Consider the following 20,975-nt stretch of genomic DNA (forward strand, 5'->3'; position numbering starts at 1 on the left):
TATGGAGCAGTGTTACTGGGCTCAGCTGAGGCAGATTTAATTGGGAAAGAAATGATTTGGTTCTGTCAGTATCATGTTTACCTTTTGAATTGTATCATTTTGAATAGAATTCCTTAAAATGTGTGTTAATTTCTTTAGGATCTGTGAGAATAGTTCCAGATTCTGATTTTATTTTGTGTATAGCCCGTGAGGATTGAATGTGCCTCAGTTGTCGTGCCAGTAATTTCTGGGGTTTGTCACCTATCTCGAATTGCATCTGTTTGATTCTATTTAACTGCTTATTGACCTGAGAGGATAAAATTGTATTATATTCTTGTTTCAGAGAGATTATCGAGTTCAGGATGTTGAGGTCTGACGAGACTCGGTATGAATCTTCTAACTCAACAATGGACTTGTCCAGTTCCACTGATCTTTTTTCTGACAGTTTTTTCCTACCTGCCATATACGAAATGATGTTGCCTCTGAGCACTGCCTTGATAGCTTCCCATAATGTTGAGTCATCAACATCTCCTGTGTCATTTATAGCTATAATTTCTGGCAGCCTTTCTGACATAAATTTTTAAGAATGCTTTCTCCTTTAAGATTGTGTTATCAAATCTTGAGGTGTGAGCACTATTGCAGTGTTTAAATCTGATGTCAAGGGACACTGGAGCATGGTCACTTATATAAATGTTATGGTAATGCGAGGTTACAATATTGGGAATCATTGTAGAGTCTAGCAGCATGAAATCGATCCTTGAGTAAGAATTATGCACTGGGGAAAAAAAAGAATAGGCACTAGTCGCAGGATTACGCAGTCTCCAAATATCCACACGATTTAGACTGTGCATAATGTTTTTTAGGACCTCACCGGATTGACTATTTACTGGTGCCTTCTGTGATTGCTTGTCTAAAGAGGCGTCAATAACACAGTTGCAGTCACTCGCCATTATAATGTTTGTGTCACATACGTCTGGAATCCTATTTAAAACTGCTTGAAAAAATGATGGATCATCGAAGTTTGGACCGTAAATATTTATCAAGGTTACTGGAATAACCATTGAGTGATCCTGCTACAATTATGAATCTACCATTGGAGTCCCCGATTGTGGTCGAATTATGCATTTTTCTAGAGAACAAACTCTAGAGTTCTAGAGAACAAACTTCTCCTAGATCAAACCTACTAGGCTCATAACTGTCCATATTAACCTGTGCTGGTGACAGCCCCGCCCCCTCCTTACCACAAGAAACGTAAACAAACTGTCCATGGCGTTGGGACACCTGACTTGGAGTCAGTTGTGACATGTAATCATCTGTTCTCTGCTCCTTTAACCGGTGTATCCGTCTGCCGTGGAACTTTGTTGTCGCCTAGGAACCTCTCGGCGTCCTTCGTATTGGTGAATGAGTGTCTGTCTGAACCGACCGACATCACAAACGTCGCAGGATATCTGAAGCCGCATCTCGGCTCCGCCGCTCTGCATCTGGCTCTGACGCTGTCGAATCGTTGCCGTTGTTTCATTATCGCTGAGCCCAGGTCCAGGAAGATGTATTGGTGTGCGCCCTTGTATTGCAGGGGAAACATCTGAGAAGAGAGTCTCAGGATGTGTTCCTGGACTGGATCATGATGGATCCGTGTTCCGTGTGATCTGTCGGGGAGGGGCATCAGCTGCAGCTACCCTGCCGCGGATTCTGTGCTATTTTGACTGGTTTGTTGCCAAAGTTTTCTTCTCCCAGCAGCTTCAGAATGAGTTTGGCAACAAAGTCCGTCGGATTACCTTTTTCCATTCCCTCTTTGACTCCCTCTTTGACTCCAATTATGCAAATGTTTTGCCTCCTGGAGCATGAGACCAAGTCATCAAGTCTCTTGCCAAGTGATTGGGCTGTATCCTCCCACCTTGCACACCAATCTTCCAAGGTCTTGATTCGGGACTCCTGCTCGTTCAGATCGCTCACATTTGAAGTCTCTACTCAACATCTGCCATTGTCTGCTTCAAATCCGCAAGAGATATTTGAAGTGTGTCAAACCTTTTGTCGACGTTCTGGCTCAGCTGATTGATAGCAGACATTATGTCTGTGGTGGTCGACATCTCACCAGGCGGCGCATCTTCGGTGTGTTCACCACTAGCGTTAGCCCCACAGTTAGCGCTGTCTGTGGGTTGTTTCTCGGTTCAATTGGTTTTGGTAGTTTTCCCCATTCAGTGTCTCCAACTTAACAAAGCGGAGCCTCACTCAAACACGTATCTCATCTCGCGCCCTAAGTGGTTCCCCCTGTTTATAGATTTAATACAAGAACTTTGTGATTCACTTTATCAAAATCAAGAAACACAGAACCAAGAAAATCACCTTTAACCTTTAACCCACAGAGATTTGTTTGTTTTCTAACAATTAGTTTTTTAATGTTATTTGAACGTAAAAGAAAACATGTTCAGTTTAAGGAGAAACCACAGTTTTGCTTTGTATTCAAGATAAGATAAGATAAGATAGTCTTTCATTTCTCCTGCAGTGGGGACATTTGCATTGTTACAGCAGCAAGACAGTAAAGATAAAGATAATAAATAATAAACATGCATTACCAAAAAAGGAAATTACAATATAAGAAGATATTAACACTTAAGACTATAAAAATAGTTAAAAATAGAATGTAGAATGTAGAATGTACATTATAGACAGCAGAATACACACAGTATGGACTTGATATTTACAGTATGAATATGTATAGGTATATTGCAAATTTACAGTATATTGCACGTGGAAGGGAGGAAGGAATGAGGAGCCTGGTTATGTGTGGTCTACTGCGAGCTGTGTTTATCATTTCACAACTTAATTTAGCTGATAATTAAATGATTTGTGTTGAACTCAAATTGAATCAACTTTGAAAAAGGTTTTATTTCACCTGGTTTGTATAATTTTAGGGGCGAGTAAAACAATTGAAGTTCTTGACTCATTAATTTTGGAACAACTGACCTGAAACAAGCTTCTTTCATAATTACTGGACCGTACTGGAATACATGATTATGTATCTTCAACACATGTGATGTTTTAAGAAGAATTACATCCAATAGAAATATTGTAGGGCCCAGGATTGAACCTTGAGGTAAACCATAAGAAATCAGAGCTTTAGAAAACAATATTAAAAAAGCTAAAAGAGAACAGAAAATATTACAATACAATGTTATATTTCCAACCAGTTCATGGACACATTTATCACATTGTATAATCTGTTTTTGATACTTTCTGTAAATGATTCCATGTCTGATATTAAATATTTGATAAAAACCTCCCAGTCAGATTCTCTGTCATATAAAAGAATCATCATCACAAACACTGAGAGGTAACAGTGTGTTACTCCCTCTAGTGGATGTATTATTTTTGTACAGAGTTGTGGTGTTTCCTGTCACTGTGGGCCTCACAGCACAGTAGTAAACAGCAGAGTCTGTCACTTTAGCTGAGATGATCTCCAGATCTACACGTGTGTCTGTTTTGTTGATGTGAGCAGAGAAACCAGTAATCTCTGGACTGATGGATCCGTCCTCTGTGATGAGGAGCAGGAACTCTGGTCTGGATCTCTGATGCTGTTTGTACCACTGGATATTGTAGATACTCCCCTCATATTTACAGCTCAGCTTGATGTTTCCTCCTTCTGGTACAACTTCTTCAGAACTTTCTGGCTTGATGCTGTTCATAGAACCCATGGCTGCAAAATGAATATAATTCATGTCCGTTAGACTGTAAGAGATTACAATATCAAGGGACTCAAGAGGTTTTAAAAGTTGACAGATGATCCTCTAGTGATGAAATGTAGAAGAAGATGATGTTAAAGCAGCAGGTGAAGTGAGACAGTGATTTGTTGTCAAACTCACCTATGAAGTGAGATAAAGACAGAAAGAGGTAAAACATCATGTCTTTGGAGATGTTGAAGCCAAACAGAAAACAGATGAACAATGTTCTTCCTCTAAACAGCCTCTCTGCTGCACACACCTTCTCCTCAACATCAAGCTGACTCTGCTTTTACTTCCTGTGGAGACACAAACCGTCTCATTGGCTGAGTCAGCTTTCAGGGGGCGGGGCCATCTGATCAATTTCGTAGAGATTCTTTCTTCTAAAGTTCAGGTTCAAGTTAAAAAGAATCTGAACTGGATCATAAGAAACCACTGAGGGGTAACAGTGTGTGACTCCCTCTAGTGGATGTAGTGTTTTTGTACAGAGTTGTGGTGTTTCCTGTCACTGTGGGCCTCACAGCACAGTAGTAAACAGCAGAGTCTGTCACTGCAGCTGAGATGATCTGAAGTTTGACTTCACGTTTGTCTTCAGACAGTTGAGTGAAGAATCTTTTTTCTTCTTTTAGAGAATCTGCTGGTTTTGTAAAATTAGAGCCTGAGATGTAAATAAGGAACTCTGGTGGTTTTCCTGGATGTTGTCGATACCAGAAGAAGTCATCATTAGCTGCTATTGTTGTGTGATATTCGTAGGACAGAGAGACAGACGTGTGTTCTGAAGTGAACTCTTCAGTCTTGACTGGAGTCAGTTCTTCACAGTTGATGCCTGAAGGAGAAAATAATGATGTCAAAGACAATTCACATTCACATGTTATTGGAATGAAAAGTTTTTGTGTCTTATAATGTACCAAACCTGTTAGAGTGTTAAGAAGCAGCAGAGAAAATACAGAGTGATGCAGTGACAGCATGTTGAATAAAGGTCATGTTAATGGTTTGTATCTTGAACTCTGCAGAATATGGAAGCTCCTCTCTCCTCTATACTTCAGTAACAACTCAGCTCCTCCCTGAATCTCTGTGTCTCCTCTTAGATCTGTATTTTCTCCTCTCTCTGTTACACTTCCTCCTGCTTCACACTGACTGCAGCATTTAGTTCAAGCTGAAGGTGGACCGTCTTTAGTCTGTTTTTGGAATAATTGTGTTTTTGGAAATTTTCTACATAAAACACAGAGTCATCAGCAAACATGTGCATCTAAACATCAGGACACATAGCTGTCAAATCAATAAAGTATAAACTAAATCAAAGTGGGCACAGAATGGATCCTTGTGGGACACCAGTGGTCTTTGGTCTGGTTTGTCAGTCATGTGACTCTGCCCACTGAGTTTCATGAGGCAAGGCATGCAACTTTATTTATATAGCTCATTTCATACACAAAGGCAACTCAATGTGCTTTACATGAAACAAACATTTAACAGTAAAAATTGGAGAAATAAAAATAAAAACAATTTAGAAATAAAAAATAAAAACAATTGTGTAAATTTAAAGTGCTTTGAAAGAGCTCAATCATAAGCACAGAAGAAGAGAAGTGTTTTTAACCTGGATTTAAAATTCCAGTTCTGCTGGTAGCTTGTTCCAGTTGTGTGCAGCATAACAGCTGAAAGCTGCTTCAACATGTTTAGTTTGAACTCTGGGCTCTACTATCTCACCTGAGTCAGTAGATCTCAGAGCTCTACTGGGTTTATATTCTACTAACATGTGTTATGGCCGCTGCTGGCTGCCGTTTAGCGTATATTCATTGGCCTTTTCTCAATATCCATACTTGTGCGTACTCCCGTACTTGTGAAACGTCATCAGCCTCAGTCCAAGTTCTGTTCCAATTCTCCATTGAGTGAACAGCGAGGACGTTCTCAAACCCGGAAGTGTTCTCGCTCCGCCCATTTTTACCAAGTATGCAGAGAGTAGTATTTGTACACATTATATATATATATATGACATGTACAAATATATACTACTCTACTACTACTACTACATATTTAATATTCACATATTATATTTAAATACAGATACAGTGATCGTGAGAGAGGAAGTTTTTTCTCTCCACTGATGCCTAGTGTTTGCTCATTGTGTGAACTGTTGGGGTTCTCTGCTCTCCTTGATGTTGTCTATGTATAGTGCCTTGAGATAATGTATGTTGTGATTTGTGTCACTGTCTGCTCTGCGCCCCTCCTGCTCTGCTGCTCTGCCACACCCCTCATCAGCTAACTGCTTCCACCTGCTGCTCTCACCTGCTCATCATCTCCAATCAAGCCAGTATATATGCAGCTTCTTTCCACTCACTCTTTGCCAGATTGTCTTAACTCTCATACCTGACTCTGCAGCGTTCATTCCCGGACTGTTTACCTGGTATCGACCTGATCTGCCCCTGACCTTGCTTCACGCCTCAGCCTCGGTAAACCCACCTGCTAGTGATGGTGAGATGAAGCCTCATGAGGCATTGAACCACTTGAGCCAATTGGTTCGAGAAAGAGTTCATTTCTCGAAGCTTCATGTGCACACGAAACCACCTACTGGCCAAGTGTATAATCAACCACGTAATGTGTGATGAATTGAATTTTTGTGTCTGTTAGAAATGACTATGAATTACAAAAAATGTATGACCAAATAATTTCTGTACATATGTCTTTAATACATTTTTTGAATGTATTCTGTGTGTGTAAATCTTCCCAAAATGGTAATATCATAATATGGCAGGTTGTGCAATGTTTTTCTGAAAATGGCATGGGTGTAATCAGACAGAGGACAGTGAAAGTGCTTGTGTAACTTGGACAATGATCAGCCTCGCTGGCTCCATCCTATATCACCTATCCTACTCTCCTCACTCTCCTAAATCTCTCTCTCTCCCTAAACTCTCCAAACTATCTCCAAACTATATAAACGCTATCCAAACTCTAGTATCCAAACTCTCCAAACTATCCAAACTCCATCCAAACTCTCAACTGACCGCAACTCTCCTTCAAAAACCCACATTTTGAATGGCGCCTGAGGGGTCTATATAGTTGTAAAACCTCGCGCAAAATCTGAACCACTTCACGAAGCAATCACGTGGTACAGCCGGGCAGCGAGGCTTCGGACGTCATCATTTTTGGCCCCTCCCCTAAATGAAGCAAGCCTCGATACACGCATCGCAGAAACGCCCCCTCCCCTAATCGGCACACGCTTCAAGCCTCGACACATACCTTTAACATTCCAAGAGACAAATCTCAGACAAGATACCCCTTTTTTTGTAGTATTAGCCATAAAATTGTAAGTACATGGTAGGAAAGAACACTGCTTTGTAGAAGGATGTAATGTTACAAATGCACAAACAAAAATAAAAGCAAATCTGTAGGATCTACCTCCCCAGTACCCCAACACAAAAACCCTTATAACAGGGAACCAAAAAACACACCTAAACCTTCCTAAGCTTGTCCTAAGAACGAGAACTAGCAGCGGGACTCCATAGACTCTGTTACTTCCATGTGACATAAATCTGTGAACTAAACACTCACTGAGCAGATGGGGCTCCTATAACTGCAGATGTGTCTACAATGTGCAATAGGCGCAACATAAGTGGCTATAGCTGGGGGCAGTATTACACTCATATCAACATTACTGTGCACTGGGAACAGATATAGCCGGCGTCCTCAATAAGTCCACTAACCGGTGGTAGCAATGTGCTCGTTGTAAAAATCCTGGGCTTTTTGTGGAGAGTCAAAGTATAAGTTCTCATTACGGAACGAGACCTGGAGACGGGCAGGGTGCAGCAGGCGGAATTTTATTCGTTTCAGGTAAAGAGAGTGTTTGATGGCATTGCATGCAGCCCGTTTTTAGCCAAAGCAGCGCTGATGTCTGGATATACTCTCAGCTCGTAGCCGCGGTAATCCATCTTGTGTTGTCTGGCCCATCGGAGGACTATTTCTTTCTCTTGGAAGCGGAGCAATTTGACGATGAAGGCTCTCGGTTACCCCTGCCGGCATCACCTGGTCTGGGGCCGAGGAAACGGTGAGCTCTCTCTATCTCGGGAGGGTTGTTGAAAACATCGGGCCCCGTCACCGCCATCAGCAGGTTGGAAACAACTTCGTCGGGTCCTAATCTTTCTCGCTTCCTTCAGGTATGTTGATAATCCGCAAGTTAGAGCGCCTGGACCGATTCTCGAGGTCATCCACACGTTCCAGGAGCACCGTGGCTTGGGATTGCAAGGTCTTAACAACAGCTTCCTTCTCTGTGATTTTCACGAAGTTTTCACTCACCACAACTTCAGTATTAGTGAGACAGTTGTTAAATGACGTCACCTGTTGACCTAGTGAATCCACTGACTGCATCAGAGATTCAGTTGATTGTTGAATCAGGATAGCCATGTCAGCTTTGAAGCTATCACGTTGTTTGCAGAATAGAGCCTCAAGATCGATCATGGTGACTGGGTCGGAGTTGCCTCCGCTGCCGGCGCCTCTGCCCACCAGGTCTGGAAGCTCTGGCGCGGCAAAGGTGGCCATGCTAGCTAGCTTGGCTGAAATGCTAGCTGCTCGAGTTGTTACTGACGATTGAGGATTAGAATTTGAGGTGCTCATTACGTCGCAATACACTTTCCCACATAAAAACTAAGTAATGCGCGAGTTAGCCCAAGGAAAAGCACTGTTAAACTGGTAGACTTGAAAAGTAAATAAAAAGTTCAGCTGGAGCCCCCCGCTCGCACATCTGCTCTGTACCTCATCAAACTGGAAGCCCAAGGCTGGCCATCTTTAACTATCATGTCCACCAGGGCCTCATCTGGCTTCTGTTTTCTTGACACTTTGTGGGAGAAAGCTTGCTATATAAACATGATACACAACATCTACAGTATATAAACACACACATGCATATCTAAAGTATATATATACATATATATTTAGCTTACAGTCAGTAATCCCAGTGTTGACAGGGTCACTATGCCTGGCAAGCAAGTGTCTGAGCATAGATGACGTGTTGTTGTAAGATAACTCTTGTGTGCAAAGCAAACACAGCACCTACAAGTAATTGTACATTTGAGACCCATTTAAAAATTTAAAATCAAATTCAATAATGGAAACATAGATTGTAGTCCATGAACTGCATTATACCTTATTTGGTGGTATAAGATCAAAATGATCTTATTGCTTGTACTCACCATAACAATCACTCTTCAAATCTCCAAATCTCAGGAGTAATGATGTGTGTTTATAGCTTGTATGGCGCCAAACAACTCAAATCTGTCAAACCTGTCAAGCTGTCATTGGCTCAAAGGGCATTGAAACACTACGAGCCAATGAAACGCACTGACAGACTATGAGACTTGTAAAGTAAGTAAATAAAATATTGTCGGGCCCAGGATTGAACCCTGTGGTACATCATTCCATGACTGATATTAAATATTTCACTCCAACATTGTTTTTCTCATTGTAAAACTATAAAAACCTCACAGTCAGATTCTCTGTCGTATGAAAGAAACATCATCACAAACACTGAGGTGTAACAGTGTGTGACTCCCTCTAGTGGATGTAGTGTTTTTGTACAGAGTTGTGGTGTTTCCTGTCACTGTGGGCGTCAGAGCACAGTAGTAAAAAGCAGAGTCTGTCACTGCAGCTGAGATGATCTGCAGATACACTTGGTTTCTCTCCTGGTTCAGTTCAGCAGTCAGTCGAGAGTTCACAGCTGCAGCTTTCAAAACCTCAGGCTCTTTAGTGTCAGTGATCATGAGAAGATAGTGAGGAGCAGATCCAGGATCCTGTCGATACCACTGGAGATTTTGAGCTTTCACTGAGTAGTTACAGGACAGAGAGACAGTTTGACCTTCTGCTGAAAACACTGCAGCTCTGTTGGCAGTAATATCATCTTCACAGCTGTTACCTAGTGAGAGAAACAACATTTGACAAACATCTAAACAGATGATCCTGGTAACAGTAGAGTCAACACATATCAGAGATGAAGTGGTGACATCTTTGAAAAGTTTCATCTTCAACTGAAGGTAAAAAATATCTTTGAGTTTGAGTTTTTTCTTGTGTGAATCAAACGCACCTAAAAGAGCCGAGAGGAAGAAAAGAGCAGCCAGTTTTTCCATGTTTAGGTCTGAGAAATGTAGGAACTGTTCATTCAGTGAGATGAAGCTGTGAGTGGTTTGTGTTTGGTCTGATGTTCACAGCTGGAATTTAACAGTTCTGTACTGAGCAGACATCTCTACAGTCAGTGGGAGGAGACTTGTCTGTCACATGATCTACACTTCTAAAGCTGCTCATCACAACTGAAGACAATCTGAACGAGATCATAAGAAACCACTGAGGTGTAACAGTGTGTGACTCCCTCTAGTGGATGTAGTGTTTTTGTACAGAGTTGTGGTGTTTCCTGTCACTGTGGGCCTCACAGCACAGTAGTAAACAGCAGAGTCTGTCGCTGCAGCAGAGGAGATGATCATACTGATCATGTTTTGCTCCACTTTAATCTTCAATCCAGGTGTTGGAGATGATAATATGTTTCCTGTTCCTGAGTGAGACATGAGGAACTCTGGTGGTTTTCCTGGATGTTGTCGATACCAGAAGAAATAATCATCAGCAGAAGATTTGTGATATTTGTAGGTCAGAGAGACAGACGTGTGTTCTGAAGTGAACTCTTCAGTCTTGACTGGAGTCAGTTCTTTACAGTTGATGCCTGAAGGAGAAAATAATGATGTCAAAGACAATTCACATTCAGATGTTATTGGAATGAAAAGTGTTTGTGTCTTATAATGTAACAAACCTGTTAGAGTGTTAAGAAGCAGCAGAGAAAATACAGAGTGATGCAGTGACAGCATGTTGAATAAAGGTCATGTTAATGGTTTGTATCTTGAACTCTGCTGAATATGGAAGCTCCTCTCTCCTCTATAGTTCAGTAACAACTCAGCTCCTCCCTGAATCTCTGCGTCTCCTCTTAGATGTGTATTTTCTCTTCTCTCTGTTACACTTCCTCCTGCTTCACACTGACTGCAGCATTTAAGTCAAGCTGAAGGTGGACCGTCTTTAGTCTCTTTTTGGAATAATTATGTTTTTGGACATTTTCAACATAAAACACAGAGGCCGTTTCTCAATACTCAAGTAAGCAAGTATTTACTTGCTTACTTTGGAAGTATATACTTGAGAAGTACGCTGGGAGTATATACTTGCCAAGTACGGGAGTACACAAGTATGTGGTTGTTTCTCAATACTCAAGTATGCAAGTATGTACAGTATGTATTGTTCTGCTGTTTGAATGGTGGCTGGCGCCAAGTGCTGCAGCCCCATTACCGCCACCTACAGTGTTGATAAATGAACATATGAAATACTTTTAATAAATGCATATATATGTTGTTATTATTTATACATTTTAAATATTTGTAGTAGAGTAGTATATATATATATATACATATATGTATGACATATATGTACGTGTACAAATATATACTACTTTACATACTATACTATAATTATCTAATATGTACATATTATATTTAAATACAGATACAATGACCGTGCGACTTTAATATAAATCTAACATTCAAAGTTCAAATAAATAAAACATTAACAATATACAAACCTTCAAACTGTCAGGTCAAAAAGTTTCCATTAAAAACAAAATAACACGTCAACAACAAATCTATGGATCACACCGAGCATCTAATGACAGCAACGTCTGAGCCAGCGGATCATTTCATCAGGACAGGCCGAGGTAACGCTGCTCTGTGCCGGGCACAGTGAGCGCCGAGCGTCCGCAGAGGCGGAGCTGATCACCTCCGACAAACGTCACTGACAAACTATAAATACGTCATATCTTCATACACAAACCACATGTTTGAATTCTAAATGACTAATTTCTCGCCTCAAATGATGTTAAAACTTTGTTCCGGGACACAGAAAAATATTTATTTCAGATTTATATTTCTATTATTTGCTGCTATGCTCCGCCGAAATGTATTCTGGGATACATGGCCATCGCAAGTACGCTTAAGTCACCTCCGATGCATACTTGGTAAAAATGGGCGGAGCGAGAACACTTCCGGGTTTGAGAACCGTCCTCGCTGTTCGCTTACTTGAGAATTGGAACAGAACTGGGACTGAGGCTGATGACGTTTTCACAAGTACGGGAGTACGCAGTAACGCACAAGTACGCACAAGTATGGATATTGAGAAACGGCCAGAGTCACCAGCAAACATGTGCATCTAAACATCAGGTGGATGGTTACCTACTCGGAGACAGAGGGTACCCCTGCCAGCGCCATCTGCTAACCCCTTATCCTGACCCTGAGCCTGGCCCACAGCAACACTAGAACTTGGATCATTGCAGGACACGAGCCAGAGTGGAGATGACCATCGGGATACTCAAGGCCCGGTTCCAGTGCCTTCAAAATCTCAGGGCCACACCAGAAAAGGCTTGTGACATTATAGTGGCATGTGTGGTTCTCCACAACGTTGCCACTATTAGAGGAGAACAATGTCCTACTCCTTACCCCAATGATCCAGATAATGATCCTGACCCCGCTGCTGATGCACGAGATGGAAGAGCTGTTAGAGACATGATATGCTTTAATCATTTCTAACCCTGACCCATCACCTCCCCAGTGTCAAAGAACGACAGTATGCCTCTCATTTTATGAGGTCTGTTTATTGCCTACAAGGACAAATGTTGTACATTGTTAATCCTTTTTTTGTTGAAATAAGTAAAAATCATCCACCTGTGGGCACGTCACCCACCTTTCACTGATGGTCCAGCATTTGTATTTCCATTTTTGTCTTGGTGATCTGCAGCTTTATTTGTTCCATTTCTAGATGTGATTTATTGATTTGGGATTGTAAATACACCTTGTAGAGTTGTTTCACAGGGAGCTATAGGAACATAAGTTATGTTGAATGTCATAGTTCCATTATCTACTTAGTGTCAATGCAAGTTGTGGGTCAATACTGAACAACAATTGCTTTGTTAGAGAGAAAGAAGTTGCAAGTTGTATTGTGGAACCTCACTATTAACTGAAACCATAGTTATTATTAAAAAAAATAAAATAATTTAGTATTCTGTGGAATATTAAGATTACTTACAATAGCATGGAGGTCTGTTATGGCAGAAGGCTCCATGAGACAGATTACACCATCAGTCACTGGTAGAAGTTGGCCATAGACGTCCGGGTGGTAACGTATTGTGTCACTTCCTGTGCTTCCACTGGTGTTACGCTGTGTGCCTTCTGCGCTCTCTGCGGTTTTCTATCTACTGGAACGATCGACTGCTCTAACTGAACAAACGCTCGTTTTTATTACTAATACTAGTACTAAGACTAATATTCTCACCCACTACTTTTGTTCAAACTCTATCGTTTACGTAGATCACGTACGGTGTTTCTCTCTCTGCTAGCGTAAAGTTAGCTTAGCAGCGATGGCTTCTCTCTCTCCCTCTCCCTCTCCTTCTCTCTCCTGTGTTGTGTGCCACATGTTTAGCTACTCCTCTGCCTCCTTTAGCGATAAAAGTACTTGTAAAAAATGTAGCTTGCTGGCTAGGGTGGAGGCGAGGCTTAGTGAAGTAGAAACTCGGCTCCGCACCATAGAAGCTAAATCAGTTAGCCACTCCCCAGTAGTCGGTGCGGACCACATAGCATTAGCTCCCTCAGCAGCTCCCGTGCAGCCGGGAGACAAACAGGGCAGCTGGGTGACTGTCCGCAGTAAGAGGCGTAGTGTTAAGCCTAAGAGTCCTGTCCACCACCAACCTGTTCACACCTCAAACAAGTTTTCCCCTCTCAGCACCACACAGACTGAGAAACCAACTCTGGTGATTGGTGATTCCATCCTGAGGAACGTGAAAATAGCGACGCCAGCGACCACAGTCAAGTGTTTTCCCGGGGCCAGAGCGGGCGACATAGAGTCTTATCTGAAACTGCTGGCTACAGATAAACGTAAATTCAGTAAAGTTATTATTCACGTCGGCAGTAATGACACCCGATTACGCCAATCGGAGGTCACGAAAGTTAATGTTAAGTCTGTGTGTAGGTACGCACAATCTATGTCGGACAACGTAATTTTCTCTGGTCCTTTGCCCAATGTAACCAGTGATGACATGTATAGCCGCATGTCATCATTCAATCGCTGGCTGTCGAGGTGGTGTCCAGAAAACAACATTGGGTTTTTAGATAACTGGCAAAACTTCTGGGGGAAACCTGGTCTCATGAAGAGAGACGGCGTCCATCCCACTTTGGATGGAGCAGCTCTCTTATCTAGCAGCTTAGAGCATTTTATTAGAAACCCATGACAAACCAGAGTTGAGACCAGGACACAGAGTTGCAGTCTTCCATGCTTCTCTGTGCTTCTTTACGAGCAGTCACCAATTAAAAACCCCATAGAGACTGTGTCTGTCCCTCGACCTACTAAAGTAAAAACTAAAGTAAATAAATCAATAACAAACAGAAGAGGAGTTAGACATTCTAACTTAATAAAGATTAACACTAACAATAAAATAGAGTCAAATAATACCACTTTTAAATGTGGACTATTAAATATTAGGTCTCTCTCCTCAAAATCTGTTTTAATAAATGATCTCATTTCTGACAACTGTATTGATTTATTCTGTGGAACTGAAACTTGGTTACATGAAGAAGATTACGTTAGTCTAAATGAGTCAACTCCACCCACTCATGCTAATACCCATATTCCTAGAAGCTCAGGCCGAGGAGGAGGTGTAGCAGCCATTTTTAATACTAGATTATTAATCAATCCCAAACCCAAACTAGGATATTCATCGTTTGAAAGCCTTATTCTTAATCTAGCTCATCCTAGTTGGAAATCACAAAAACCAGTTAAGATAGTCACAGTTTATCGTCCACCTGCTCCTTATTCAGAGTTCCTATCAGAGTTCTCTGAGTTCTTATCTGAGTTGGTGCTTAAGACAGATAAAATCATAATTGTAGGGGATTTCAACATCCATGTAGATGTTGACCGTGATAGTCTTAGCTGCGCATTTAACTCGCTGTTGGAATCAATAGGTTTTATTCAACACGTTAATAAACCAACTCATTGCCTTAGTCACACCCTCGACCTTGTTTTAACTTATGGTATTGATATTGATAACTTAAACATAGTTCCTCAAAACCCTCTCCTTACTGATCATTATTTACTCACATTTAATTGTACAATAATGAACTACAATAACATAAATAAGAAATACAGCTACAGCCGGTGCCTGTCTGATAATAATATTAATACATTCAAAGAGACAGTGCAACCTTTATTTAACTCGGTGCCATATGTCAGTACATCTGAAGGTACCGTTTGTGATTTTACCCCCGCCCTCATAGATAACCTTGTCGATAGTACAGCGGCCTCACTGCGTACTACATTAGATTGTGTTGCCCCTCTGAAAAAGAAGGTGGTGAATCAGATGAGACGAGCACCATGGTTTAACTCCAATACTCGTGCTCTTAAACAGGCGTTACGTAGATTAGAAAGAAAATGGCGTTCCAATAACCTAGTGGAATTTTATATAGCCTGGAAAGATGGTTTTGTAGCTTACAAAAAAGCCCTACACAAAGCTAGAGCTGCCTATTATTCTTCTCTAATTGAAGAAAATAAGAATAATCATAGATTTCTTTTCAGCACTGTAGCCAGGCTGACACAGAGCCACAGCTCCACTGAACCATCTATTCCTTTAACACTGAGCAGTGATGACTTTATGAACTTTTTTGTGAATAAAATAACATCAATTAGAATAAATATTGATCATCTCCTCCCTCATATTGGGACTGACTCATCTTTTAGCACAAGAGCTTTAGAAGCACCAGGTGCACATTTAGACAGTTTCTCCCCTATAGATCTCCCTGAATTAACATCATTAGTTTCATCATCTAAGCCATCAACCTGTCAGTTAGATCCTATCCCCACCAAACTGTTTAAAGATGTCTTTCCTTTAATTAACAGCTCTATATTAACTCAAATTAATCTATCCTTATTAACTGGATATGTGCCCCAAACGTTTAAAATAGCAGTTATTAAACCCCTTCTCAAAAAAGCGACCCTTGACCCAGACATTTTAGCTAACTACCGACCTATATCTAATCTTCCCTTTGTTTCTAAAATCTTAGAAAAAGTAGTTGCTAATCAACTATGTGAATATTTGCGCATTAATGGCCTGTTTGAAGATTTTCAGTCAGGTTTTAGATTAAACCATAGCACAGAAACAGCACTAGTTAAAGTTAGTAATGATCTTCTCTTGGCTTCTGATAATGGTCTAGTCTCTTTACTTGTCCTGTTGGATCTTAGTGCTGCATTTGACACCATAGATCATAATATTCTACTGCAGAGACTGGAGCAGACTCTTGGTATCACAGGTGCTGCCCTCTGCTGGTTTAAATCATACTTATCTGATAGATTCCAGTTTGTTCATGTTAAAATGAAGCCTCACTACAAACTAAAGTTAATTGTGGAGTTCCACAAGGCTCAGTGCTTGGGCCTATACTTTTTACCTTATATATGCTTCCTCTAGGGAACATTATTAGAAAGCACAACATACATTTTCATTGTTATGCAGATGACACACAGCTTTATTTATCAATGAGGCCGGATGAAATAAATCAGGTTGTTCAACTCCAGGAATGTCTCAGAGACATTAAGTCCTGGATGACCTGTAACTTTCTACTCTTAAACTCAGAAAAAACTGAGGTCATTATACTCGGCCCTAAACACCTCAGAGAAAAACTTTCCGATCACATTGTCACTTTAGATGACATCACCCTGGCTTCCAGTTCCACTGTGAGGAACCTTGGAGTTACTTTTGACCAGGAAATGTCATTTGACTCACACATTAAACTAATTTCCAGAACAGCCTTCTTCCACCTGCGGAACATTAAAAAAATTAGAAACATTCTGTCTTTACGGGATGCTGAAAAACTAGTTCATGCTTTTGTTACATCTAGATTAGATTACTGTAACTCCTTATTATCAGGATGTTCCAACAAGTCTGTTAGAACCCTTCAGTTAATTCAAAATGCTGCAGCACGAGTTCTGACAGGAACTAGAAAGAGAGACCATATAACTCCAGTGTTAGCTTCTCTACACTGGCTCCCTGTACAGTTTAGAATTAAATTTAAAATCCTCCTCCTCACGTACAAAGCACTTAATGGTCAGGCCCCTTCATACCTGAAAAACTTAGTCTTACCTTATCGCCCTAATAGACCACTTAGGTCACAAAATACAGGCTTACTTGTGGTTCCTAGAGTCTGCAAGAGCAGAATGGGAGGCAGAGCCTTTAGTTACCAGGCTCCTCTCCTGTGGAATCAGCTCCCAATGATAGTTCGGGGGGCGGACACTCTCTCTGTATTTAAAGTTAAACTTAAAACTTTCCTTTTTGATAAAGCTTATAGTTAGAGCTGGTTCAGGGAAACCTGGACCAGCTCTTAGTTATGCTGCTATAGAACTAGACTGCTGGGGGATTTTTTATCTGTGGTGCACGCACATTCACTCTCTCACACTCAGGATATGATTTTGACTTTTTATATGTCATTAACCTTGTCTCTTTCTCTCCCTAGTTTGTGTATTTCCTTCCTTCCCTCTCTCTCTCTCTCTCTGTATTCTCATCATGCAGGTTGCGGGACCAAGATCCAGTTTTCGAGGCTACCCACATCATCACCATTATTATTGTGCTATAATTAAAAAGTCGATATCATTAACTGTATTAACTTGTAACTTGATACAGTTGTTGTGTATCTGCTCCTGGTCTCTCTCTCTCTTCTGTCTCTACCTCATCTCCCTCTTGTCCTTTCTCTCCCCCCTCCCCTTTCTGTCCTCCACCTCTCCTCTGTCCCCGATTTTCCTTTCACCCCAACCGGTCGAGGCAGATGACTGCACATTTCTGAGCCTGGTTCTGCCAGAGATTTCTTCCTGTTAAGAGGGAGTTTTTTCTCTCCACTGATGCCTAGTGCTTGCTCATTGTGTGAACTGTTGGGGTTCTCTGCTCTCTTTGATGTTGTCTATGTACAGTGCCCTGAGATAATATATGTTATGATTTGGCGCTATACAAATAAAATTGAATTGAATTGAATTGAATTGAATAGAAGATGAAGATTAGACATTCAATGATTACCCAGAAAAGTGCCTAACAGTTTTTTGTTTTTTTTTGTTATTTGCAATTGCGTGCAGGTCCCATCAAAGAGTCACCTTAAAATAGATTGATATCTGAAAGCAACAGCAGCCAATTACCAAAAACTGTAGCCTAGTGCTACAAGAAAAACCAGTGTGCCAAGTTGTGTCTAAGATGAATGAGTGGCCATTACAGACCCAACAGTAGAAGGATTAATGTACATGCCATTCATTTGAATAATTTACCTCGTATGTAGGCCCCTGTGTGGAATGGGGAAGTGCAGGAGTGTATATAAAGAGAAAGAGGTTAGTAAAGAAAAAGTGGGACACTGAGGAGACTGAAGAGAGCAGACAGAAGTACAGGGAGATGCAGCACAAGGTAAAGGAAGAGGTGGCAAAGGCCAAACAAAGAATCTTGAATCTTGAATCTTGAATCTTGAAAGGGCGTTTGATGACTTGTATGCTAGGCTGGAAAGTAAGGAGGGAGAGAATGATCTATACAGGTTGGCAAAACAGAGAGATAGAGATGGGAAAGACGTCCAGCAGGTTCGGGTGATTAAGGATAGAGAGGGACATGTGTTGACAGGTGCCACAGAAGTAATGGGAAGATGGAAAGAGTACTTTGAAGAGCTAATGAATGAGGAAAATGAAAGAGAGCAAAGGGTAGAAGAGGTGACTACTGTGAACCATGAAGTAGCAGAGATTAGTAAAGCTGAAGTGAGGGGGGCATTGAAGAGGATGAAGAATGGAAAGGCAGTTGGTCCCGATGATATACCTGTGGAGGTATGGAAGTGTCTAGGAGAGGAGGCAGTAGAGTTTCTGGTTAGACTATACAACAGGATCTTAGAGAGTGAGGGGATGCCTGAGGAATGGAGAAGAAGTGTGATGGTGCCCATTTTTAAGAATAAGGGAGATGTTCAGAATTGCAGTAACTATAGAGGAATACAGTTGATGAGCCATACAATGAAGTTATGGGAAAGAGTAGTGGAAACTAGACTGAGAGCAGAAGTCAGCATTTGTGAGCAACAGTATGGTTTCATGCCTAGAAAGAGTACTACAGATGCAGTATTTGCTTTAAGAATGCTGGTAGAGAAATACAGAGAAGGTCAGAGGGAGCTGCATTGTGCCTTTGTAGATCTGGAAAAAGCCTATGACAGGGTGCAGAGAGAGGAACTATGGTACTGTATGAGGAAGTCTGGAGTGGCATAGAAGTATGTTAGACTGGTGCAGGACATGTATGCCAACTGTGAGACAGCGGTGAGGTGTGCTGTAGGTGTGACTACATCAGGGTTCAGCTCTGAGTCCCTTCTTGTTTGCGGTATTGATGGACAGACTGACAGATGAGGTTAGACAGGAATCTCCATGGACTATGAAGTTTGCAGATGACATTGTGATCTGTGGTGAGAGCAGAGACCAGGTGGAGGAAAAGCTTGAGAGGTGGAGATATGCTCTAGAAAGGAGAGTAATGAAGGTTTGTCGCAGCAAGACAGAATATATGTGTGTGAATGAGAGGAACCCAAGTGGAACCATGAGGCTACAGGGAGTGGAGATAAAGAAGGTGGAGGATTTTAAGTATTTAGGGTCAACAGACCAGAGCAGTGGAGATTGTGGAAAAGAGGTGAAGAAACGTGTTCAAGCTGGTCGGAATGGGTGGAGAAAAGTGTCAGGGGTAATGTGTGATGAAAGAGTATCAGCCAGAATGAAAGGAAAGATATACAAGACAGTGGTGAAACCAGCGATGCTGTATGGTCTAGAGACAGTGGCACTGAGGAAAAGACAGGAAGCAGAGCTGGAGGCAGCAGAGATGAAGATGTTGAGGTTCTCTTTGGAGTGACGAAGATGGATAGGATCAGGAATGAGTCAATCAGAGGAACAGCACGTTAGATGTTTTGGAGATAAGGTCAGAGAGGCCAGAATGAGATGGTTTGGTCATGTACAGAGGATGATTAGTGAGCATATTGGTAAAAGGATGCTGGGGAAGACTAAAGAGAAGGTTTATGGATGTAGTGAAAGAGGACATGAAGTTAGTTGGTGTGAGAGAGGGGGATACAGAGAACAGGGTGAGATGGAGGAGGTTGATTCGCTGTGGCAACCCCTGAAGGGAGCAGCCGAAAGGAAAAGAAGAAGTATGTAGGCCCCTGTGTCCTGGGGCGTGGCTGGGTCCGATGAGCTCCCTCCAGAGGTTCCCTCAGCAATGGGTCGCCCACTGTTCTGACCGAGGGCCATCTCTTCAGCCTCTGTGAGAGGTGGTGGACCTCCACCCGTGTTGCCTCAGCCTTTTTTTTGTTGGATACGAGGGAGGTCAAATTTAAACATATCCAGAAAACACACATTTGTAGACTTGTATGTATAAAGGACATTTAGGTTTTGCGTTCATATAGACAATATTAAATACTGGCAGTGTTGTGATTTTTTTTTTATTTAGCAGATTTCCCTAATTACTTAAATATATCTATGTATGTGAATGTAGCCACTAAATGCTGTTCAATGAGGGCAGGCCTAAACAACATCACAATTGCTTGTACTTGTAAGTTTGAACTACATTTTTATATTTCATCTTCAGTTTCTGCCAAGTCCGTTTAGTGCCTGCTAGGTTGCACATGTGCACACAAACACACATATGGAATATTATTGTTGAATAAGTGGAACATTCAAGACAAAACATTTCTTTTTTCCTCCAATTTATACTCACGCATTGATTCAGTCAGCAATGTTCTGCCATGCAAGCTCCCGCACTTTTGCTGCTGCCACAGTATTGCTTTTTGTTTTTAAATATATGCTTATTTTCTGCATATGCAGTCATTAACATTTCCAACTCCACTAGGGAGAAGTAGGAGGATCAAGGCTTTCTGTGACTTGTTTCTATGGTGAATCATATTATCTGTGTTCCACTGATGAGGGCTTTTTATATCCTCATGCATGAAACTTCACTCAGGTTTACCGTGACTCAGAGTTTATTGAACTAAGTGTTATCACCTGTTCTGAAACAGAAAACTCAGTTTGACAGCTTAGAGTTGGCCAACCTAGAGTTAAGGATTTAACCTGCTTTCTGAAACAGGTCCAAGTTGTCTTTGGTCTGTTTTTGGAGACACATTTTTAGTAGAATGTACAGAAACGTAGCAGAGATTTAAAGATTCATAGTTTTATTTTGTCCTAACACAGAAACATGTGATT

At 41.3% G+C, this 20,975-nt stretch overlaps 1 protein-coding gene and 1 gene segment (V, D, J or C); both read right to left on the bottom strand.

Annotated features, from left to right (window-relative positions):
• Window positions 1-3,371: 3,371 nt before the first annotated feature.
• Window positions 3,372-4,041, bottom strand: LOC131443571 (T cell receptor alpha variable 18; the record flags this gene model as incomplete). The annotated part of the gene is made up of 2 exons (XM_058613325.1): window positions 3,840-4,041; window positions 3,372-3,673 (listed from the first exon to the last, which is right to left on the bottom strand). Coding segments are annotated over exons 1-2 (342 nt in total), but the record flags the coding sequence as incomplete, so codon positions are not given.
• A 5,069-nt stretch (window positions 4,042-9,110) lies between these two features.
• Window positions 9,111-10,088, bottom strand: LOC131443495 (T cell receptor alpha variable 21-like). The segment is given in 2 exon segments: window positions 9,111-9,594; window positions 9,763-10,088. Coding segments are annotated over 2 exon segments (468 nt in total).
• Between the last annotated feature and the right edge of the window lie 10,887 nt (window positions 10,089-20,975).

Source organism: Solea solea, chromosome 1 (assembly GCF_958295425.1).
Source record: "Solea solea chromosome 1, fSolSol10.1, whole genome shotgun sequence".
NCBI lineage: Eukaryota > Metazoa > Chordata > Actinopteri > Pleuronectiformes > Soleidae > Solea > Solea solea.